The following is a 25,049-nucleotide window of genomic DNA, read 5'->3' as shown; positions in this document are numbered from 1 at the left end:
AAGATAAGATACTTGGGAAAGAACAGGGGGAGAAACAAAACATGACAAATCACATGGAAAGAATAAATGGGCCATTCGAGGAAGGCAGAGACTATAACTACACAGCAGAACAGCATGAGCTTCCATGGAACAAGAACACAGAAAGCTTTGCTTTGTTGTATTGGTCATTTAACAGACACATATCATTTGGAAACCTGAGGCAAGCTTCATTTTTAATGCATTTCTGGAGATTTCAGGTCTCCATATAAAATATTGCTTTCATTTCATGTCAGATTTTCTGGGATAAGTTTTACCTGTTGTCCTCATTGATGCATACGTTATGACATTTTTATTGAAGACAATCACATTATAGTTACCAAAGCTAACTATTTTTTTCAAAATACTCTTAAAATGTAAAAGAAAATCAAAGTCCCTTTCTCCCAAGCTATTTTGGTATTTGGCTTTTGTTTTGATGCTTACCAATATCTTTTGAGGTAATCTTTCGTCTTGGTTTTAAGACTGGTTGGGATGCTTCTACAGAGCCTGGGGGGAAGGTGATTTCTCGCCTAATTGGTGGTGGCTGGGGTGGAGGTCCTGTGACCTGTGACACTGGAACTGTGGGTATAACCTTTTGCATCTTCATGGAGGGCAGGAAAGGAGACTTGCTTGGAGACATACGGTTTTCCAAAGAGCGCTGGAAGGATGCTGGACTTGGAGCTCTAGAGATGTGGTTTGGCATAGAGGGTGGCGTCTGGTAGGATGACTGAGGAGGTCTAGTGATAGGCTGCATGGAGGCTGAGGATGACATATAAGAAGGCTGACGTTGGTTGACATGAGAAGGCCACTGACTCTCGTGGTTTATCCTCTGGTCAGGCACCATCATATCATCAGTGCGATTCATCCCTGGATACGGTGGGGCCTGTGCAGGGCCTCCTGGACCTTGCCTGTTCTGGTAAGGATAAGGCATATCATTTCGTGTTGGCCACATGTTCTGCTGAGGACCTTCGCTGGAAGATGATGACTGCATGGGGCCACCAATCATCTGGGGAGGTATTCCATGCTGCTGCATTTGTCCTGGGCCCTGCATCCTCTCCCTGTTATACGGATACGGATACTGTCCCTGCATAGGCCTCCTGTCAGGCCCCGTGTAAGCGTTGCTGTACTGGTTATACATTTCCTGTTGCTGGTTGCCATACTGCATGTTATACATATCTCCTTCGTGGCGTTTGGCTGGAGGCCCATACATGCCATCCATGTGTCGCTTATAATTCTGAAAAAAACATTTTGGAAAGAAGATGCGTCACTTTTACTCCATACACAATATAACTATATTGGCTGAAAGCTCATTTAAAAAGCTGAAGGCACTTAGCTCTAGAGGGATCGCGCTGATTCCAGAGTCAGGCACGCAGTGCTATCGTTAGGCTCGATCCAGTGCTTTCTTTTTAAACCTCTGTTTTGCTGCGCTTATAACTTAATACTAAGAGGAAACTTGTCCTTGGGCTAAATTTTCTTATGCTTGCTCTCATTTTCTCCCTTTCCCTTTCCTTTCCTATCTGTCAGATTAAATTCCGCTGGTCATTTCAGACATGCATGAAAAAGCAACAGTCCTCACCAACTAAAATATTTTCACTTCTTTCTCATGCTTAGTCTACTAAGAAGAAAAATCTTCAAAAAAATTCAAAACCACTCAGTGAATGTTTTCAAGAGACAAGCAATGAATAATCTCTTAAAATAACAAGATATGCTGCAAGCATGTGTGCCTGAATCACTGGATTTTACAGCAGGGCACAGGCTACGCACAGTAAACTTATTATTAGGAGAAAACATACTGCTGCATTTGCTACTCTGTGCAATTCCCAGGAATGCGGTCCTGTTTGGGCAACCATCCCTCTTCCCAAATCATCTAATCACATTTAATTTACTGTGAGATTATTACAGCAAATGGTCACATCCAAATGTTCTTTGCTAGCTTATGCAGGTTCTTACCCTGCTGATCAGTAATGAATTAAACAATGTAACTAACAGCTGCCACCTACGGTTTATTCCCTCTTTGTTTCTCACCCTCTCAACTGGGAATGTTGTGTGAAGTAACCTGTTTTACCTTGGGGGGAGCGGAGTTGTTTTGAAATCATACGAGCTTGTATGTATTTATGTTTAAGACGGCAGAACAAAAAAAGACAGGTTGCAGTTTGAGGGGAAGGTGGTAAGGTTTGCAGTGGTCCTTAGTTCCTGTGGGAGTTTGTTCCACAGTTCAAACCACACTGAGTGCTCTGAAGCAAAAAATCTGAATTAAATGGGTGATTTTTGAATATATGATCTATGGCAAACTCAAAGTTACAGCTCCCCTGGAAACTGTAGCTCAGTCACATTGCACAATGTATACTAATGTACTAGAGTTAGGATCAAATAAAATTCTGTATGTATTCAATATGGGTCAGTTAAAACAGCTGTGGGATTCATAAACTCATCTTCCAACTTTGGTGCACATAAAAACACAACTGCTGTATTGCATGAAAGTATTTTGCCTTTAACTTGCTATAGAGCTGTCTGGTTATCTGAGAAATACCTATTTTCAGCCTTACGTAAACTACTTGCTGTAGTAAATTCCACCCTTGGGGCCAATTTATACATCAAGAACAGACTTGGCAGTTGCCACACCTAAAAAGGTGGTGTTTGTTTTGCCACAGTGACTTAGAGTGCTTTAAAGGAGACACTTGGGAATTAAGCATGTGCCTTTTTAAAAGCAGTTCAGTGTTCTTGTATATGTAGTGGCAACATGCCTAACGATACCCAATGCTGAGGACAGTGATGCACCTGAACTCCCCCTCCTGTGTAAAGTTCATCAGGAGACCGAGGCTGCACAACGTGTGTCTCTTTCCACCAGGGACGTGGAAATCTGGGACCTCACAGAAGATAAAGACACCAACACAGGTCACCTGCTGCATAATAGCTCTTGGGGTACAAGCATTCGTACAGGAATTGAAAAACCTGGCTCAAAGTGCTTCATTAGCCCCAGGAATTCATGCTTCAAGCACCTACTTCCCAGGTCATTCCCTAGCCTTCAGGTTTAAGATGAAGCTTCAAAAGGGCCATTTTTTGCATTCTTCCTGTACCACTATAGAGTGAGATTTAGGAAACTGAAAATAAGCAAGTGGCAACCTAATTTCTAGCTAAATGAAGAAGTGGAATCCTCTGGGAGTTGGAGGGAGAGGCCGAGGCCAGCCAGGATCCTTGCCCTTCATTCTTCACTGCTTTTTTGCATTAATACATTTTGCATTCAAGAGTCATTGTACAAAGCATATAAACAGTACTAAGGACAGGGCCAAATGTATTTTTACAAATTCTAGCTGTCTCCTTGCTTAAATGAACATGTAGTTAATGTAATTCCTGCATACATTAGCATGGAATATCACAAACTGTTCTGTTATATATCTTTGCAATTTCCCCACTAAATCGCGTAGACTACTAGCATATGCTCATCATAAAGAACAACAAAACAGTTTTTTGATTATGTTACTTTAGAGATGTTACGAGCCAAAGAGATAAGCAAGAAATTTTGAAATTGTAATTTATACACATTGTCAGTACAGTGCAACCTAAGATTTGCTCTTTTGGGTTCCCGCCCAAATTTCGTAGTGATACTTGATCCCAAACTGAAAAGAACCATGTGAATTGGCTGAAAACTAGCTTACATTTTAATTTTTGTAGTATAAGGAAATGCTTTCTATTTTGGAAGCTAACTTCAATTATTGTATGACTAGAAATTAATTAATAACACGCAGGATGAAACTCTGATCCTGCTGGAAGTCAGTGGAGTTTTGCTATTGACTTACAAGATGGGATTTTTCCCACAAGTTATTAATGATACACCTAACAAAAAATCTTATTAATTAATATAATTTCTATTTTCAAAGTTATTACACAGTTAGGGAGACTGGAATGCACAAAAGTTTGAACTATTTTGAACACTTAATAATGTTCTCTCTCATGTATTTGTACCATATTATTACTAGAGATAACATGTGGGGCATATGCCATCGGATCTATATTAAAGATAGGTACCTCATATGACCCACCACAGCATTCTAAGTAACTGAGAGTGCTGCACATTTTACTGTCTTCCAGTTTTCTGTTGGGTTCACTTGGCTGCATGACATTAAGTGAAGACCCTTCAACCTGCCAGTCAAACAGCTTTCCTATTTGTTTCTGGAACTGAGGCAGCATCACGTTACTAGCCTATGAATGATACTTTCCCAGTCTGCTGGTTATTAACTTGGGACAATCACTTGATACATGTCCAAAGCCACAAAACATCTGTTAAAATTTACACTCTTCCAGTGTAACGAACACGTTTTCCTATAGCTGCACATACACTGCTTATCCATATGGGCTGTGATTTTGACCAGAACTGCAGTGCTCCTCTGTGCCAAAAGACAAACATTGTATAAACAAATTTTTGAATGTATACAGAACTTTGGGGTGACATTATTAAACAAATGTTATGAATATAGCTGTTTTCCCCTCTCCTACCTGCTGCTGTGGATACATTCCAGGTTGATGTCCTCCATATGGTGGCTGTCCTGAGGGAGGTCCTTGTCCTGGATACTGCTGCCCATATGGTTCATGCCTAAAACGAAGCATTCAAATCAATGCTTAGAGCTGCTGGAATTTCCAAGCCACTAGGAAAAGCAAAGTACCCTGATGATCCTGCGCCTTGAAGATATTTGCCATTTGGAAACAAGGTGAAGGTACGGTGTGGTATGGTCCTGAGTCTGATGTAGTAAGCTCTGCTGAAGCTGGTAGTGGAAGGAAGGAGATAAAGCAGATAGAAGAAAAGAGGAGCAGTGAAGATGCAACAGAAGGATTTAGAGGTAGCAGTCAGGAATGGGAACAAGGTATCGTCAGCAAAGAGGTAAGAAAGGCAGCTGCAGCCACTGGAAACACATCTTAGGTGGAAAAGTATCTGATATACAGCTCAAAGGTTGCAAGTCAAAATTCTTGTGTTTTAACAAGTCAGTCTCCAAGCAGGCTACTTTCTGGATTATTTAAGAATATAATCAATAGTTAACTGCCAATTTAAAGTGAAATCATTATTTTAGTCTGATGGTAGTGACAGAAAGTGAGTATAAATTTCATTACAATATGTAACATTTAAATGCATCATTACTGAATAAAACCAGTACTCATATTTTTGCTAATGCTCATGTAATTTTTAATTAAAGCTACATAATGAAGCATACACATAAGAAGAGGCAGAGTTGCGTTGCATTGCACTTGGAAACTTACCTGCGGCCTTTAAGACCTCTGAGGAGCACTACAGTGCAACTGTAGTATTTTTAGCACATCTGAATGAAATTTAGGTTGCTGAAATGACGTACTTACTTGGAAGGTATTAAGACTGATAAATAACACTGTATTGCAGACCAATGTGTCAGTAATTCCTCTCTGTATGCTACCAGTGAGAATACATCTACAATTTGAGTATAATTATGGAAGCAATGTATCAAGGAGAGTCAGAGAAACAGAGGACTGGGGAACCTGAGATGTTAAAAGAACTAATGGGACCTAATTTTTCCAAAAGCACAGAAAACTCTCACATTTTTTGAGAGTTGACCGGCGTGAAAGCAATAGTTGTTCAGTATCTCCTAAAATTATGACGTGGATGGAGAGAAATTACCTAATGCCAGTTAATAGAACAATAGAACTGATGGGAATTGTCTACAGTTGTCCAAGATGGTACATGCAACAAGATGAAACTGAGCAAAGGTACGTGTATTTTATACATAAGGGAACATTACATATTCAATCTGTTAGCCACAGGATAACTACAAGACAGGTGAAGTTGTGGAAGCTTCAGAATTGGTGTCATTTAATGCTACTCTGGAGAAGCTGGAGCTATAAAATATGTTCTAGTTCAGCGTTGGTAGGGAGATACACACGAGGTAGTATGTACACTCCTTTTCTAACATCTCTGATTCTATGTCTACACAAAGTCAACCTATTCACCCAAGCATCTGCCCCCACCAAGAAACTGAACCAATGGTAAAAGCCTAAATAAGAACAGACAAAACAGAAATAACACACCAAGAGGCCACATATTCTGTCTATGTGCTCTCACAGGGGCTGCTAGCACTTGTTAGCTGTTATTGCAGATATTACAAACAGAGAAATCAGTGTTCACCTTTGCTGGCCAGGGTAACGATTAGGAGAGTACATGCTTGGGTCACTGTTTGAAGGCACCATGTTGCTTTGACCAGGTGGTCCCATACTGCCTTCAGGACCCAGCCCATGATCCGACCTAAAAAATGACAAAGGAAACCTCATTCTGTAAAAAGCACTTATTCTCCAAAATTGCCAACAAAATAAAACAAAACACAGCCCTTAAAGAAAACATTCTCTTGACTTATCACCTGCTACTGAAACTCTTACTCTCACTGTCTCCCCAGCAATGTGACCTGTCGAACAACGTGATTACACTTGTGTTACTCTACACATCTACTACTTCAAACTACTGACTAAAAACTGCTCTGCCGTTACACTTAAAAGACGCACCACTGCACCACTTTGGCTACCATCAGGAAACAAAAAGTAAAGCTAAAGTACACAGCCCAATGACAGTAAAGGTAGGAATACAGCCAGAGCTACAAAAAACCCGTAATACTTAATATAATCCAAACATTCCCAAACCATTCCGCTTGCTATACCAATGCTTAGACATCGGTGATTTTACCGATTTTTTTTTCCCCCTAAAGCCTTTCCTGGGATAAATAAAAGAGGATCAAATTTATGTTGTGTACTTCACTGAAAGACAAACTTATGAGGGTACTGATGGACGCACTGCAAGACTGATCCCCCTACAGGTCAGACAACAGACTCCAGACTCTCCAAAGGCACTTCTCCAACAGACCACAAACCAGACATATTTAGGCTGTGCATTTTGTTTTTCATATCAAGCCCACCAACAACTGTTTAGGTGAAAACATGGCCAGAAAACTAACCAAAGTGCTACTTTATGCCATCACAGCCCAGCCCAGCCCAGCCCAGCCCAGCAGCCAGTGGAAGGCAGCTGTCAAACACAGCCATGCTCTAATCTGCTGCGGCTTGAGTGACTTCTAAGGTGTGACAATTCCTCCTTACTAATTTCAATGAATAGCTAGACTCAGTCATTACCAGTGGTTTGACTCTCAGTGATTTGGTAAGATGCTGTAGGAAATGTAGGCTGCTACATTCTCTGCAAGGTACAATGGGAAAATGAGAAGGGGAGAGAGAGGATCATTTTCACTAATGGGCTTTGCTTTTTCCTGAAGATTGACTCACCTCCTGTCATAGCCGCTTCCATAAGAGAACTGCTGTCGCTGGCTCATGCTCATGTTGGACATTGCTCCAGATGGACTCTGGTTATACATATCTTGTATTCCACTGTTAGGCATTTGTCCAGGGGTCATGAAAGGCTCATTGCTTCCAGGCACTGCAACAGTAAGGGAAATTAAATATATTATGCTGGGCGTTTGAAGATATCTTTCTATTAAATGATGTATTTTAAAATAATGTTCAGATCTCTAACATTGCCAGGGAGAATTAGCTGGTGTCTGACAAGCTCTCCAGGGTCTGATGAAAACACATGAAGCAGCACCACTACCAAGATGATGGTCATAATATTAAGGAGCTGCAAGTGAGGAAAGTAATCTCATCCCATGGAACTGAGCTCATCAGGTACCAGGCAGCTTCGTAGCTGAAGATGAACCCGCTCGTGTTCTTATCACCCCAAACAATGCTAAATATGAATGCAAATACAAACCTTACAAAACAGATGAAAGCTAATCTCCTCGTTTGGACTACAAAGCTGTCAGAATCAGGCTCTTTTTTTCCCCATAAAGCCCTCATACACACATGCATACCATAATTTAGTTATGGAAAGGATACTGTATCCTAATGTAGCTTCTTGAGCAGGATGGGCATATTCTACGGGTCCAAGAAAAGGCATGTTGACCACTATTATCAGATATAAATCCCAAAGCAAATAGAGGAAGAGACTCTATCCTTTAGTCCCTCATAGTAGATACTGAACAGAGACATTTCTGTTTCAACAGGATAAATATGAAATGCATGACAAAGTGCAATAAACCCACTTAATCTCACATGGATGTAAAACCTCACATGAATCTAAGGCAGAGAGGGTTTTCTCTTCCTCCACCTGTGTTATGCTAGTGTCTACAGTCCAGGCAAAAGGATTTAAAGGGAAGGTGAAAAAAAAAAAAAAGTCACATCAGATTAACTCTCTCTTTTAAAGCATCTCCTCACTTCATCATTTATCTTTCTTCCCCTGATTTCTGCACCTCTTCTTCCCATTCCTCCTTTTTGCTCCCTTTCAGTTTCTGCTTTCTTAATTTCATCTGCTCCATCTGCTCTTCTCTTTGCTGCCATTGTGAGCCCTGCTTGTGTTCTTTCCTCCCACTTTCCTATATATGAGGCATGCAAGACTGATTAATTTTAAGCACATTTTACAATATCCACAGAACCATCTGTAGGTTAAGTGCCCAAAAGGACAAGAGTCAGGTTTGACACTAATTTTAATTTTTGCTTTCTAAAAATAAACAAACTTTGAGTGTGTTTATCACCTTTTGTCAGGGGCTGTCCAAGTGAGAAAAAAATTAGCTTTTCTATTCTGAAAAATATGTAAACTGAGACAGAGAGCATTAGGAGACTTGCTCAGTTCCACACAATGAATTCCCAGTTCAGCCTCACTACAACCAGGCGTGTTGCTTTAGCACTTCACATCCTAACACTGAAGTACAGCGTTTGATTTGCAGAGTAGCTAACGACCTCCAAGAAACATACGGCATCGCACAAAATCTAACCCTATGAATTTATGCCATTTCCTGAAAAGTACTCCTACAAGCATTTTTAGGATTCTGTTAAGTCTAATATAATAGTGTGACTCTAAGAGGGGAAAATATGACCAGAGCAGAATGATCCACAATTCCACGGCACCTCTGTTTTTGCTACAAGGATACCATTTTACCAATGGCAAAATCAGCGAAGTAAAAAAGCTCATTCTAAAGACTAGAACATCTTTATTACATAGAAGTAGGGAAGAACACTTAAGCTCCCACAAAGAAAATACCTTTTCTCATTCCACCGAAAGGATCTTTATTCGGCTCATATGGCATCCTTCCCATCATATCTGGCATGTTTATTCCCTGCTGGTATGGTGCATTTGGCGTCATGGAGTTTCGCTTCGGGAATGCTGAATCACTTACATCAGAAAAGGGATCATGCACACTAACTGCGCTGTTTCTAGCAGATAAGAAAAAGGAGGCATTAACATCGTCATGTATTCCTAAGAATTGTGAAAACAGACCAGACTGTAACACACCTAGCCCATGACGCTGTGGCAGTGATCTGTGCAGGGTACATCTGACGAAGATGGAAAAAAACTTTCACAATGGACAATCATTTAAAAAACCTACCTTTTTTTTTTCCCCAAAGCTTATCTGGCTACTTACCTTAAAGGTCAGAGGTTTTAATCTAATTTCAGCTGTGTGTGTTCCTATTACTCACATAAAAGTCTAAACCTTTCTGAAATTTCACTAAGCCGTTTGCCTCACTACCCCAAGGCAGTGAGCTCCAGAGGTTAATTATATGCTGTGTCAAAACAGTATTACTTTTTATCAGTTTCATATTTATTACCTTTCAAATTTACCAAGCACACCATTGCTCTCCTACTATAGGAAAGACTAAACAGCAACACTTGATTTACCTCCCAAATACCATTTACTGTTATGGAGAGGCACTAATCTTTATGGCTGCAGCCAGCTTTATTCTAAAGCCCTTAAAAATTTGGATTGGAAAATGGAGTTTCCCTGATAACTATCAGATTTATTTTTAAGGCAAAAGAAAACTTTTTAAGGAGTGAAAGAAAACTGAATTAAAGATGATTAAAAAAGGTTCTTGTTATCCTTTCTGCAGCATTATGTGTAGAGAAAAAAAGAACCTAAGTATGTTAAGTTCGGAGTGATTCTGTACATAGTTCAGAGCTCAGCTACGTTCCTGCTGAAGTCAACAAGAACTTTTTTTTGCTGGACTTCAGTGGGCTAAGGATCCTTAATGAATGGTGAGAAGGCTTCACTTCAGATTAAGCCGCTCTGTGTGACTTACAGGACATAGAACTGAAAGGGATCTCTTGGTCTATCTAGTTGAAGACTCTGCTATCTCAACCACTGTTACTATATGTTTTTCATAATTTGAATTTAAGTAACACCTTAAAACCACATGTTCCTCCTTTCTGAGCATGAATGTCTGGACCTGTATACCAGTGGAAGATAGGGTAAGCAAGTAAAGGAAGGTTGTGGTTCTAAGTTGTGCTGCTGAGTTCCACCTTCCTCCCCACCCTTCACATATTCACAAGCCCCACTTTGCACTGGTGCTTCTCTGATGCTTAGAAAGCTAATGCAGCTCCCTCCTCCCCTTCCCTCTCTCCCCTCCAAAAAGACGTAATTTTCTGCTGCTTTTAAGGCTCTGACTGGTTCACCAGAGAATCAGATGAGTGCGCAAGCAGTTGGGAAAGCAAAGACTGGCATAAACTGTTGTAGAACTACAGCCCAACAAAAAATGAAGCAAAGACCTTTTCATACCTGCCACCCTGCATAGGTGTCATCTGTCCATGAGGTGTTGATGCTGGTGTTGGGGGCTTCAAATCGCCTGGCACTTCTGTCATGGAATTACTACCAGTAGACTGTGGAGTCTGTGGGCCTTGCAAGGAACCAGAATTAGCTGGGAAATTAAGGGAAAAAAAAAGGAAATATTAAAAGGTAGCAGTCAAATTTCTGTGGAAATAATAATCGTCAAGGAGAGAAACTGGTTCTTTCCCCCAGAAGCCTGCTTATACCGTGCATGTCAGTACTTCGTAACTTCCCCAAAATCCTCTGAGATCAGGATATGCTGTGCAGTAATAGACATCATCTTTCCTAGAACTATGAATTTAATCTGCTGCCTGAAGCAACATGAATAGAAATCATCTAGATGAAGGATCACTTAAATCAGAGGTCAGAGATACAAAGTTAATTGTCTATAGTTTACAACAGAGTAAATGAAGGTTGTTCTTTGTCACAGCTTCTTTATATAATCACTATCACAACACATACGTTTATACGGCAAATTTCAGCCAGAAGCTTTTTGTCACAAATTGAAACTGCTATATTAATATAAATTCATAATTTCATTTACCACTAGAAGGCAGACATTTCCATAGTGAAACATGGCAAATGATTAGTGGCACACTGCAACCCTACGCCATCTTTGAGACAACATGGCAAAAGACTGTATTTAAGAAACGCAAAAGGCCATTGGGGATAAGAAAAAAGCAATCACTGAAAGTAGAATTTCAGCAGGAGGCTATAGCTAACACTGCTAATAAAATTGTAAAAATAGCAATGGACATCTTAACAAAATATCATTAGGGTCATTGTAGAGCATATGTAACAAGACCACGTCAATTCTGCAAAGCATCTATTTAATCTGCAAAAACTACTATGCTAACATCTCAGAAAGTGGTAGAGTACCTGCACTACGGTCCTCCTTAACCATGGTGAACAACTATATTCTTGATACAACAACAAGCGTAGAACAGGTGTACTGTTCTATTCCAATGAGACTGAGCAGTAATAAGGGCATTAAATGAATAAAACATATAAACTAATGATAAAATACATCCAGACCAGTCTTTTAAAGTAGACACTGAAGTTGTTATTTTCATGTGACTACTGAGGAGAAACACCCCCAACCCCAAAGATCTGATGTAACAGTCTTCTGGTTTAGAAGCTGGGAAGTGGGAATTAGTAAAAAAACCTAAGCCTTGGATCTGATTGATCTTGCAGCAGAAATTCTATCCAAGGAGAACTTGTAGGATTCAAATCTTTAGATGCAATTGGGAAAAAAAATTACCAACATAAAAAATTCACAAATTTAATAGACTCAGAAAGACATGGCTTTGGCTTGAGAGGTCCTTCTTTTTTATGAACTGTCATCTAAGCATTTTATAGTGCCTGACCATCTACATTCAACAACCAATTAACAGAACTTTATAAATTACTGTTAGAGGGAAAACTGGAACAAGCAGTATGGGCTTTTCTTCTGTGTGTGAAAGTAGTTTATAATTGTCTCAGAATCCTAGAACACTCATCATCTTGACAGGCAGAGCTTGTTTTTAACTGAAGAACACCTTTTTTATATGTGTTTCATTTATATCTGTAACACATGTTCCGCTATCTGGAGATCAGTCTCAGTAGCAAGTGCATATATAAAATCCACATTGTGTAGACCACATTGTTCTTGGCCTCAACTTTCTAAGGCATGTTTGGATTATGCTCATATAGTAATGAGGTTCAAAGAAAGTTTAAGAAAAGCTCTCTGATTGCATTAGTAGAGTAACAACAACATTTGCACCATCTAATGCTACAATTGACTGAAGGCTTTAGTGCTATAATAAAACAAATCCATATGACAATACAAAAAATCATCATGTTCACATAAAACCAAGCCCTTTGTATATATGACCCTGAGCGAGCCAGGACCATTCTCCTGCTGTTGAGCTTTAAACACAATTCAAGATTACTTCTGAAAAGCTTGAAAACATTTCTCAGTTAAACCACACATTGTCACATACCATCTTGTTATATTAGAAACATGTAAGTAAACATCTTAGTGTACCCATATACTTACTGTAAAATATGATATTACCTCACCCTGCATATTTCTCTTATGGTGGGCTATTAAGCATCAATTAAGTTCTTCCCTATCCTACCTCAGCAAGAACTTAATTCATATCTAAAGCAAACTTAAAGAAAACAAGTAAAGTATTTTTTCAGTATTTATGGGCTGCATGAACACAGAATTGTTATTATGAATAACAATGTGTTGCACGATAAGGAAAGGTTTAAAAGCAAAACGAAATCCACCTGAGAAGCTACAAGTCAAATTTCTGTGTGCTGGGTGGTGGTTATAGGGTTGGTTATTTTCCCCCACCTCTTTCTAAATGACTGCTTAAGCAGCTCAAAAAATGGAAGGCAAATGCTATCTTAAGAAGTGCCAAGTTTCTGGTACTGCTTTGTTAATACACTTTGCTCTTGACCTCCATTGGGTCACGGACACTTCTACAGAATAGGGACGCTTCTACAGTGTAGGCGCTGCAAGTGTTTCAATCTCTGGATTAGGTCATCAGCTACCAAGAAGAGCACAAGTGTGGATATGACCTACAAGCATCCGCAAAGACAATTACTTCTGTCACACACTCACAGGCCACTGAATAGTTAATCTATATTTTAGTAATAGCATCAATGTAAGTAGCACATTCTTTGAGAAAGAATAAGGTAAGTATGTACTCTTAATAGTTACTGTTGGTACAGAAGGTACAACTTTTAAAGCTACTTAACTTTCTCTTGTAGGATGTGATTTTCAGTACTTTTGCCAAGTTTCAGCCAATCATCAGGAAGTCATCCTGATGGATATTCCCCTCAAGCTAACTTTGTTTTGGAACTTTTCAGCTGTAACTGTCCAGCTTTTTTTAAGAATATGCCTTTGAAAATATATGGTTCTCTTCTGTTGTCCCCCAAAGAGAAATATTTTTCTGTGAGTCTTACAAGCCAAATATATATTTTGTCACCTTTTTCACACGCAGCACCAGCGGTCCCTTCATTGTTTGAAGAAGAGACTTGGTGGTAATATTGGGGACATGCCTGTGACAGGGAAAGTACTCTTGCTGTTCCAGTGTTTATTCTGATTTGGACAAATAAACTTCTGAAAAATACCTATGCAGAGATTATTAGCTTGCTATACATTTACTACTTGGTTTTCTGAAGATCCTGTTTGTACTTATTTCAGGCTGGGGGTGAGGAGGACTCTCACTGTAATTCATCTCCTGGATTGATCTGGGCAGTCTTGAACGTGGAGCTGAGCATGAGAACCTATAGCCAGGAAGCCAGTTCATACAAGCTCTCATGGTTACAGCTGGAGGTTGGCAAGTAAAGGCAAGGTAATAGGGTTTCTGACCATCAACAGAAAAGGAGAATAGGAGGAGACTGACAAGGGGACTGGGAACCTGGAAAGGAGATATTGATGCTGCTGAGATCAGATTAGAATCTGAGAAGTCTGAAGTTGGATGGACACCAACACATTGTGTGCTACACAACAGGGAACACCAAGAAAGCCGAGAAAATGTACCTAAAGAGAATTAAAAATACAGGGAAAGAATTATAAGTGGCTGGATAAAGAGACAAAGAGATCAGTACTGGTAAGAGTCCAATACTGAGCTTATGAGTGAAATTAAATTTTGGTCAAGAAGTTCTTAGATGTGTGTTCCTGTTCTCAAGAGAGTCTGTTTAGAGATGACATTTTCCATCGGTGCAGAACATGTAGAGCAACAGATGAGATCATATAAAGGGCTATACATGCCAAAACTTAGAAAACTGGCACCCAGAATTAGTGGACACTCACGTTGTAAATTTTTTGGTAGCGGAGTTTCTCTTCTCTTGTTCTACCAGTGAGCCTGGCCTACTGCTTGTACAAAACACAATTCATTGGTCTTTCCTTTGCCTTCAATAGAACAAGAGCTGTAGTAGAGTCAAAGTAGGGAAAAAAAGTGTTTTAAAGTAGCAGCTCTGCAGAAAGAGACCTGGGAGTCCTGGTGGACAACAGGATGACCATGAGCCAGCAATGTGCCCTTGTGGCCAAAAAGGCCAATGGCATCCTGGGCTGCATCAAGAAGAGTGTGGCCAGCAGGACAAGGGAGGTCATCCTCCCCCTGTACTCTGCCTTGGTGAGGCCGCACACCTGCAGTACTGTGTCCAGTTCTGGGCTCCCCGGTTCAAGAGGGACAGGGAACTGCTGGAGAGGGTGCAGCAGAGAGCTACCAAGATGATTAGAGGCCTGGAACACCTCCCTTATGAAGAAAGACTGAGGGATTTGGGTGTCTTCCATCTGGAAACAAGACGGCTGAGGGGGGATCTTATCAACACTTATAAATCCTTAAAGGGTGGGTGTCAGGAGGATGGGGCCAGGATCTTTTCAGTGGTGCCCAGTGACAGGACAAGAGGTAATGGGCACAAACATGAGCATCGGAAGTTCCACCTAAACATGAGGAGGAACTTCTTTCCTTTGAGGGTGGCAGAGCACTGGAACAGGCTGCCCAGAGAGGTGGTGGAGTCTCCGTCTCTGGAGACATTCAAAACCCGCCTGGACGCGTTCCTGTGCAACCTGCTCTAGGGGACCCTGCTCTGGCAGGGGGGTTGGACTAGATGATCTCCAGAGGTCCCTTCCAACCCTATGGTTCTATGATTCTATGATTCTGTAGAATGGGAATCATACTACTTTCCCTCTCAGATGGGTATTGCAAAAGCTAATTAACACTTTTTAAACCCTTCAAATACAGTTGTAGCAAAGACAAGAAAAACCAAGAAGTAAATTTATAACTCTCTGTTTGAGTTTGGTTGAAAACTGTGGCACAAGTAAGGGCTATGTGCGGCAAAGTGAGGATAACACAAAGTACCGAACAGTTCCTCATTCACTGAGCACTGTTTATCCCATGCACTGAATGACACGGACTTGTCATGGAAAAAAAAAGTCAATGTTACTGTGTAATTAAGAATGTATTGGACCGTATATGCACAAGGAAATGTAATTAAGGTTGCAAAGACTGTATCTTACTTTTGGCATTTCCTAACCTTTGAGCACTTCACTTTGCATCCAAGTAATATACTTCAGGTTTTGGATATAGCATGTGCACACAGGTGCCTGCATGCACACACATTAAATGCAAACTTGCTACGTTCTCTCACACATAAATTTTAGAGAAATTGCAATTTGCAATGTTTGCTAGTTAAAGAATACGAAAACAGCCCTCTTCTCTGTAAGAAAGTACCACATTCCTTTTTCACATTTCACCTTAAATTTTACATTTGCTAAGCTGGTCCCTGAAATTTTTACATCTATCCTTGCAGGGTTTTTATTATGGTAGATGCTTAATTTTGATTGTGGACACCCTGAAATAGAAAGTGTATCTTTTGAAGTGCTTTATAAGCTTCAGTATTAAACAAAGAACTAAGAAGGAAGACAAACAACAACGTTCTTGTAGAATAGGTTATCTCTGCTTACATGATTCTTCTGCAGCAGACTTGGGGATGTCCAGGAAAAAACCTCTGTGTACACAGCTACCGAATTCTTCATCTCACATCCATATCTAAGCAACACTCATCTTTCAAGTGTCATAAAAGATTTGTAAGGATATGCTTTTATCAATAGAAAATCCATCCAAAATGAAATAAAATGAACATCTTTGGCACTGAGAAGGTGAGGTCCTGCAAACTCTTCCACAGTTCACTCAACAGCACGCAGTGTTCTCGGCAGCATGGAATGATAGCACCAGCATGGCTTTTGCCTTGCAAAGCCTGCATGGCAGTAAGTACTACTTTCAGGAAAGACCCTTTATTTACCAGAACAGAAATATGCAGTTAAAAAAAAAAAAAATCTTGCCAGCAATTTTTTTCCCTTCAGGGTAAAAGAAAAAAAAAAAAGAACGCAACCTCTTGAAACTCCATTAATATGAGGCCTGACATGCTCTCTAGGATATCCCTACCTTTTGCCAGAAGCTACAAATGTATACTCTAAAGTAAACAATGGAAAGGTTACTGAAGGTTAAGTACATTCACATACTTCAGAGCGAACAGCCAGCCGCCACGCTGGGAAGATAATTTACACAGCATGAGCCCAGTGCCCCAGTTAGGCCGGGGTGGGGGCCGCTGGCTGTTGCAGGGCCCCCCCGGGCGGGCACGGGTGCAAGTATAGGGGCACCTCTGTCTGTCCCCACATCCACCCCTCCCGACCCCTTGCCCATCCATCTTCCGTGGGGATTCCCTGGCTGGCCTCATGACACGCTCCATGACATCACCTGCCTGCTAATAATAGCACTTCAGTCAGCCACCCGCCAGCAGAGACGGATGGGTTTGGTTACAGACGCACTCACTGAATGGCTGTGTCGTGTGGTGCTGTGTCGCGTCCCCCGCCCCGCCATCCCCCTCCCGAACTCTTGTTTCTCTGCTGCCAAGGAAACGCAGGGAACATGCTCTCGGCGCGCTCTGCCCCCTCTTTCCAGCATAGGTGCACAATTTTCCAAGTTTGCTGGGATGAAATCTCCGTTGACATCAGGGCCAGCTGCTGAGTGTTACTCAGGAGCATCCTCAGCTGTACCACTGTGGCCATCCTGTTCATTCAGTGTAGGATAAACTGCTCCATCTGTAATTTTGAGAGTCATGTGTACATAACCACATACTGCAGCTAAGAGTTCACAGTGCCAGAGTACAGCAATGGGAAATAACTCCTTCATGCTGATGTTTTTTTGAAATTTGTTCTCCGGCACCCATTAGCGCTTAGCATAATGGCCTCCAGAATTCTTCTCAGTTTAGAACCTGCCACATAATTTGTGTGTATTTTGGTCAAAACTATCAAATACACATGACAGGAAGGGCATTTTGTCTTTGCACCCACTTCTGGAAAGCAACTGGAGTCCCAGATGGATGCTTACGAAGACCTACAACGCCTCTCTCTACAAGGGACTTTCTATGCAGCAAAAGAGCAGTCAACAGTTGACATGGACCTTGGCAAGGACCCAACAATCAGGACAAAAGGCCAACAGGGGTCCTCTAATAGCTAGCCTGTCATTAGGCATCCGCTGCTGGTCTTCACTGCTGATGGCATTATCTGACCGAGACAAATCTAAGCTGTGATACAAAGACCTCAGCCTACCACAAGCTCGTCTCCAACTTGCACAGTCTCAGAGCAGTGCAAGACACACTAAAACACATTCAGGCCCCCACCTCTGCGTGCGAGTTTTATGAAAGAACAGAAGAGGCTCTGACAGTACTATGAAGCCAGAACATTTATTAAAATAGGCAGGTAATCCTATCCCTAACACCTTGGCTACTGTGCAAACCTCTGCTGAACAAAAGCCAACCAGCTCTGCTGCTCTACCCTCACTCCTTTTTTCTACTTTTTATAATTGCTGACACTATTCTGAATTGTACTGTACATAACACTAAATTATTCACTCCTTTTCATCCCATTTACCTTATTAATGATGTTGTATAAAACAGAATAATCCCAAATACAGTGCTACAAGCAAACAGACTAACTTACAGAGCCAGACCACTGCCTTGCAGTCCCGTAAATTTGACTTACACGTCACATCCTTTCCCTGACTGGGTTCTTCTAGGAGAATCTCCTCATTATGGTTGTTGCACAGTTTCCTAGCGTTCCCTCTACGTTTGCATTCTAAAGGTCATCTGTGAGGCAGTCACGTCATCACCCCTTGGATGTGGGACATCCGCAACAACTGATTTGCTCTCAACTGCGTGTCACCGTGCTCCCACCTTGCGTAACATCTACCTGGGAACTACATCTCCACAGGAACTGAATTCTTCTCTGTACCAAGAAGGCTGCCAGTCCCTATATATTCTCACATATATATTCCCTATATATTCACATAAGCAATTGAAATATTTAGTGTTAAAAGTTTTATGAAGATGGGCTGCGTTTTAAACTCTCATGACCCTGACTTCTTAGAATCAACTGGTTAGAATTGGACAAAATACAACACCCTCCCGTCTGAGACAAGTCCCCTTGCTTTTTTAATCAGAATTAACTTCAGCCCTTACACGGTAACTAGCTCTCTGCAAATGGATTTGGCTTCAAAGTGGCTCTGCCTACACTGAGCTAACCGCACAACAGAGGCCAATGGTTAAAGCAAGGACCTTCGGAGGCTAAAGTTTCTTCTTGTACTGGGCTCCTGTTCCCTCTGAATGCCAAAGAGTAACAGATTATCTAAAGTACATCTACAACTCTACTTCTTTTGTGCAGTTAAAATGTTAATATATACTAAAGGAAAAGGAGCAAGAAAAAAAGCTGACTATTAAAGAGAACAGGCTTGCACTCTCTGCAGCATCTATACCTCAGCGGGATTTCATGTACTAAAGCTGATACACACTGGGAAAGCCTTTCTCTGTACAGAAGTGCAGGCCATTCAGTGACACGAGCTCTTTTCTCGCCAACAAAACAAACCTTGAGATCTTTGCTTGCTTCCCCCTCTTCTAGTCTCTATGTCCTGCTGTGTTTTTATTTTAGAAAAATAGTTTCAGTTCTCCTCACAGACAGCTTGCTTGAATGTTATGATAAATTTAAACTTAGACTTTCCAATTTTCATCTGTAGCGTCATGATGCAAAAGGATCCTCTAAAAGTGTTATGTCTGACATTTCTATTACTTTTTGCAAGTTTACATATTTAAATAACGATTCTTCATCTCAAAATTCAGCCAATTTATGGTGATTATCCCCAAACCAACCACTGGAGCAAGAGGTGTAAGGGAGGAAAGAGCGAAGCAAAATACTCTCATTTTTGGTAATGCAGTTTAGTTTTAGAAACAGATGAATTTCCTCTTCACCCTCCTTAATAAGTCTAACATTTTCAGCTCTCCTTACCAGCCTTTTCAGGAGGTTACAGTCACGTCCTACATCTTTTTTTTTTTTTTTTTTTTTGCAGCAGCGCACATTCAGGACACTATGCTCATTTCCGACAGATAAACATTTGGACTATAGGCTTCACTTTTAGTAGCAAGTATTTTTCCCCATCTTCTAAATTTGCCTTGCAAAGTAACCTAGTTATCTTCTCTATTAAATAATTAGTGTTGAGGTACCTGATAACCCTAGGTATTAACAAAGTGGAGAAAATATTTAAGGTATTACACAAAGAGATGTACCTAGGAAGATTTTGATTAAACGCTCCCCAAAATCCTTACACTAAATACATCAGGCTGAAAGAGATTTAAGCCTTATCGCCTTTGTCTTTTTCTGTACTGACAAAGCGCTATCATAACAAATGATCTTGTAAAAACTAGAACTGTATTATATGATTATAAAAGTCTTTGCTATTTTCTGGTATCCATGATAGGAATTGTCAAACTGGAGCCATGCAGCCTGAAGAGCTTGCTGGGCCCCTGACTCGCCACTTCCCATTTTCAACCAGTGAACTGCACTAACAGAAATTCAGGTATTTAATACTTCCCTAATACTGCCTTCTAATGCAGAAAATGGCTGTAAACATTCCAGGAATTATATTCTCTTGGCAATAAAAGAATCATAGAATCATAGAGTGGTTGGGGTTGGAAGGGACCTTAAATATCATCTAGTTCCAACCCCCCTGCCATGGGCAGGGACACCTCCCACTAGACCAGGCTGCTCAAAGCCCCATCCAGCCTGGCCTTGAACACTTCCAGGGATGGGGCATCCGCAACATCCCTGAACAGCCCGTTCCAGTGTCTCACCACCCTCACAGTAAAGAAGGTAGTCTGCTTAACACTAATTGTGAAGGTAGGTATTAACAAAACTATTTTGTTGGTCAGAAAAGCCTAATAACCAAAAAATTGAAGGAAATATTTCCTCTTCCATGGGTAGCCCAGAAGTCAACCTACTATACCTTTTCCTATGTACTTAAAGTATTATGACTGAAGAATTTTCCTGCCTTGAATATCACTCATGACTATCCAATCTTGAGAGTTTTAAGCTGAATTAATTTAGAAAGAAAACAGTGTGGTTTCAAACACCAAACTGTACATGCAAAAAGAACAGCTGAAATCAAGCATTTCCAGTTCCAGTTTTTCAGATAAGAAGATAAAGACAGTGACGCTAACGACTTATCTGATATATAAGGTTAGCAACGGAAGAACAGAGAGTGTGCCTCCAAACTACGAGGTCTGGCAGTGGGGATACACCATACTCTCAGCTCTCCATCTGCCACACATTCAACATGAGCTGTATCAGAGCAACCATCTGAGACCCACCGATCAGCCCAGCATCTGCCATCCTGACTCCAACTGAAGCTCTACTGACCAATAGTTTTGTTGAAAATGCAGCTTCAGAGTCACAGCAAGGAAAGTGCAAGTACCAGAATCTGATCTTTACACAAATGGACCCTCCTTTTAGTGCTTGCTGCCTTGTGTTTTACAGCGCAAGCACATCCCTACAGAATGCTGTTCTCTTTACTATGCCAATGTAACTCTGAATATTAAGGGTATGCTGGCACACACGTCTTTCTATGTTAGGGTGAGCAATGACAAACTGGACACAAGACTGCAGATGGCCCTTCAGAGTTAAATCTGACTTGACTCAGGAGCTAGCTCCAAGTTTGAAAACAAGATGCCAACAACATACTTATCTTTGTTGTTTGTCCAGCATTATCAAGGCATGCTTCTACATATATAAACTCCAACACAGGGAGTATCTTTTGCATTCAAAAAATGGTTGTGTAAGAGACTGCAGTTTTTTCGACTTACCAGGAGATGGCGGCTGAATCTTAGGTTGTTTCTTAGTATCTCCAGTGCTGAAGACTTCTGGAGGGGGCTCCTCCCCTCGCTCAATCTTGCACTCGAAGGCAAACAGGTACTGAATGTATTGTTTTTTCAGGGAGCTGGCTGCGCTGCTTGAAGTGCCGACGTTCAAGGTGGTTGCCAGCTCACGCCACTTCTTGTTCTTATTAACCTAGCAACATAAATGGCAGAATGATTGGTTTGCAGCAAAGTGGTTCGTTTAAGTCAGGAGACAAAAAAGGGTGAAAAAAGGCAAAAAAAAAAAAGCGCACTTAATGTCTTGGTTTACTTTTTTTATTTTTGTCTTTTAACTATTGCTTATTACTCCTACACGCAGTAATGCATAGACAGCGTTTACAGTTATAAAACCATTAAGGAACCTGCTGATAGCTACATAAAAAGCTTTGCTTGCGGAGAGTCTTCTGCATGGTGCATCTTTTAAATGCCTTGCACTCTTCCAGGGCCTACGCTCTTCAGTTAGCAATCCATCTCCAAGCAAATGCACGCTCACTCTCCCTCTCTCTGACTCCCACCCACACCCACCCCATTCTAATTTCTAAAAACTAATTTAGAAAGCAATAACAGTGTTATTCTGCAATTTAAGTGTTTGAGCATTGATATGAAAAATAAATTTTTCTCCAAAATAGCCACCAGCTGTCAAACAGTTCAGCCTATAATTCCTGGTCAAGTCCTTTCACTTTAGGGCGTCTTGCAGGGACAGATCAATGATCCTTTGGCTAAATGAGAGGCAAAGTGAAGCGAGGCCCCTTAATTAATTAAGGCAGACTTCAAACACACAGGGCTAGTCCAGCAATACTCTGTATTACTGTGCTGACTACACAACTCTGCTGCGAGTCTTGTTTGCAGTGCAAGGCTGAGAATATTGAAAGACTGTTCATGAGTTCCTCAAACACAGCTGATCTGTAATAACAGTGAAGTTCATTTGTCATCCTGGATGATGCCACTGGCTCGCTCAGCTGTACCACTTTTAGCAGCCCGTATTTTTGCTGTAATACCTGATTCCCCAGAGTTCATTCAACCACTTGTGCAATTGCTAGGTATGATCCAAGGAGGGGAGGCAGTGCGGAAATAAATGAGCATCTTAGCTTTTGTTGGGGAAAAATCCGGATTCTTGTGTGCCATGATGACTGCAACTTGCCCTGAGGTCTGAGGTTTAATGACTCCAACTTTATTTGTACAGCTACAAAGGTTATCATTAGCCATACTGTTCCTCAGCCTGCGTGCCAGCAAAGGAAACACTTCTTGCGTTTCTCTCGGTGTTTAATACCACTGTACGTGCTGCCAGTCAGCAAAGATCTTTTGGGGATAGCATTAATAGCAAGCATGTTGGCATGGCTATGCAAAGTGTTTTTATTTCTCTGATACACCCTGCAAGAGCCCAGGAGTTAAAGGAGACAAGATTTTCATAAACTGCCCCTGTTGAGGCTTGAAATCCAGTTACACAGCCCTTCGTGCCTACTGACTTACAGCTAACTGGTGCGTAATAAACACATTGCATAATGCAAACAGAAACATTCATGCCTAAATGCCCAGTGTATTGGCATTTAAAAGAAGACTGCCAACAGCTGGTCTGTTCATGTTGGGACCCCATCAATTGCGACTAGTCAGACAGAGAATATGAACCGCTGCTGCTCCACTCTCTGTCACTCTCTGGGCAGAATCGTGAGATGTGGAGTGCAGCAGTTGGAGCAACCGCTTTTTAGGAGAGCATCACACAGATGTATTTAAATAAACCTCAGCAAGTACAGCTCTGCACCTCTCAGTAGCCTCAAACAGATAAATACGGTGATCATTCATGTGGGCACAGGAGCAAACCAAGGAGCCTCTACTTTCAGTGTCAATTTTTGCTAGTACACACATTTGTAACTGAAGCTCCTTCAAAAATCAGTGTAAGTGAACAGCATCTATTCTTTGGCGATGCATAATGTCTGTCACTGCAAATCAACACTGAGTGTCCCAAAATAAAATAAATTTCCATAATAAGCAAACATGAATGACTCTCTAGAATATCCCATCTGCCCCCCATCTTGCTTAATTTTTGATGCTAAGAGTCATACTACAGGCACAATCACGCTGTATGAGGCAGAGCAGCTGCATGATACGATTTACCTGTAATAAAGTTTCTGAGCTAAAAGTAATCAAATCTTTATGATGCTGGGGGGCATGAGCTGATCACTAAAAATGTCAGGATAACATCTCTTACCCATATACAGCATTTAACAACTGGCAAGGTGAACTATATTAGGTTTCTCTGCCTTCCTTTAATAACAAGAATAGCTAAAATCTCTGGACTTGAAGGGCCAATGATCTAATTCAGTGGTCAAATCCTATGTTATGAGGCGTACTATTCAAAATAGCGTTGAAAGTGGTACTAATTGATGTTAGACATTTCTTTCTTGAACTAACCACATAGATTATTAAAATGTGCTCTCCTTCTGAGGATCTAATTTGCATATATATATTTATCTGCATAGCTATGTTTAAGACCTCATCTTGCAAAGCACTGAACATCCACCAACATTCTTAATACCACGGAAATTATGGGTCTCAGCACTTCACAGTAGCTTCCAGCACTTAGCCAGAGCGATCCCCTAAATGCAAGAGATGCTTTGTAAAAGCATCAGGCAAGGACAGATGACTTCCAATACCAAATCTAAGGCTTCAAATACTGACTGAAACATTTAGGTTTGCTCTGTGGTGGTCAGTCATACAGCACTCACAAGTAATTCCCAAACATCCCTTTGCAAAACTGCCAGTTAACTGGTGAGAACACAAATCAAAGCTTCCCTCTCCCATCTGTGACTTCTTTATTCTTGGCTCTTCCTACTTTCATTTTCCTTAATCTCAATTAAGTAATTCACCTTTTCCTTGCAACCATTATGTTTGTAAGGCAACCCAAAATATCCTGTAAGCATTTTTCAAACACAGGGAAAGCGCAGTCTGTGTCTGTTAAACACAGGTACCGTACAGAGACACTCAGAGATGAAATACCTGAGACAAAGGACTGTGTTTCAAGAATATATCTGCCACTTCTCTGGACAGATGAATTGATTTGTCCTAGAGGCAGTATCCCTATCAGGGAAGGATGGATTTCAAAATCTCCTCTTCCTTTCAGCTCTGTCATGTGTTTCTTACTTGTAACTTTGACCCAACAGCCTTTTCCTCATTTCTTCTCTCAGTGGCATTACTGGATTCCCCTGAACAGGTAACAATTTCATCTGTCTGTAGCAATGACCAATTTTATTTCAAGCTGTAGAGTTTTAGGGCAATTATGCATCCCAAAATGAACTCCAGACAAATACTAAAGCATGAAACACTGTTTCCTTCAACAATGTTGGCAAGGGTGACAATGTAATGGTGTAACCAGCAGGAAATACTCTAGGAAAAAATGCGTATTGCCTTTTTAAGGTTCACTTTCAAGCACTTCTTCTCACCTGTGCTAAACCTCCAATCTCTTTGACGCAGACATAGAGCCTGAACAGGTCCAGGGGCTTCTTGCCCACAGCTGGCAGACTGGCCACTGGTGTGCCCCTCTCCTCCATGAACGTGAGGTACCGATCTACCCACATCTTGCGCTCTGGCTCGTTTCCTAGTTCATAGACTTTTGTGATCTTCTCTCCAGTTGTGGTAGAGGAACTTGATTTC

The 25,049-nt window shown here is 41.0% G+C and overlaps 1 protein-coding gene across 6 annotated transcripts in view; it reads right to left on the bottom strand.

Annotated features, from left to right (window-relative positions):
- ARID1B (AT-rich interaction domain 1B) overlaps positions 1–25,049 on the bottom strand; it is a 339,818-nt gene that overhangs the window by 9,254 nt on the left and 305,515 nt on the right. For 3 of the 6 annotated variants that reach the window (XM_054196537.1, XM_054196541.1, XM_054196538.1), the window contains 8 exons: positions 24,839–25,048; positions 21,351–21,555; positions 10,614–10,752; positions 9,104–9,276; positions 7,297–7,447; positions 6,161–6,277; positions 4,510–4,606; positions 460–1,249 (listed from right to left, as the gene is read on the bottom strand). In XM_054196537.1, coding sequence (XP_054052512.1) covers positions 460–1,249; positions 4,510–4,606; positions 6,161–6,277; positions 7,297–7,447; positions 9,104–9,276; positions 10,614–10,752; positions 21,351–21,555; positions 24,839–25,048 — 1,882 coding nt within the window. The remainder of the gene's footprint in view (positions 1–459; positions 1,250–4,509; positions 4,607–6,160; positions 6,278–7,296; positions 7,448–9,103; positions 9,277–10,613; positions 10,753–21,350; positions 21,556–24,838; position 25,049) is intronic. The other 3 variants (XM_054196539.1, XM_054196540.1, XM_054196542.1) reach the window with 1 other exon arrangement.

This window comes from Rissa tridactyla, chromosome 3 (genome assembly GCF_028500815.1).
Source record: "Rissa tridactyla isolate bRisTri1 chromosome 3, bRisTri1.patW.cur.20221130, whole genome shotgun sequence".
Taxonomy (NCBI): domain Eukaryota; kingdom Metazoa; phylum Chordata; class Aves; order Charadriiformes; family Laridae; genus Rissa; species Rissa tridactyla.
This window is presented reverse-complemented; position numbering and strand designations above follow the sequence as displayed.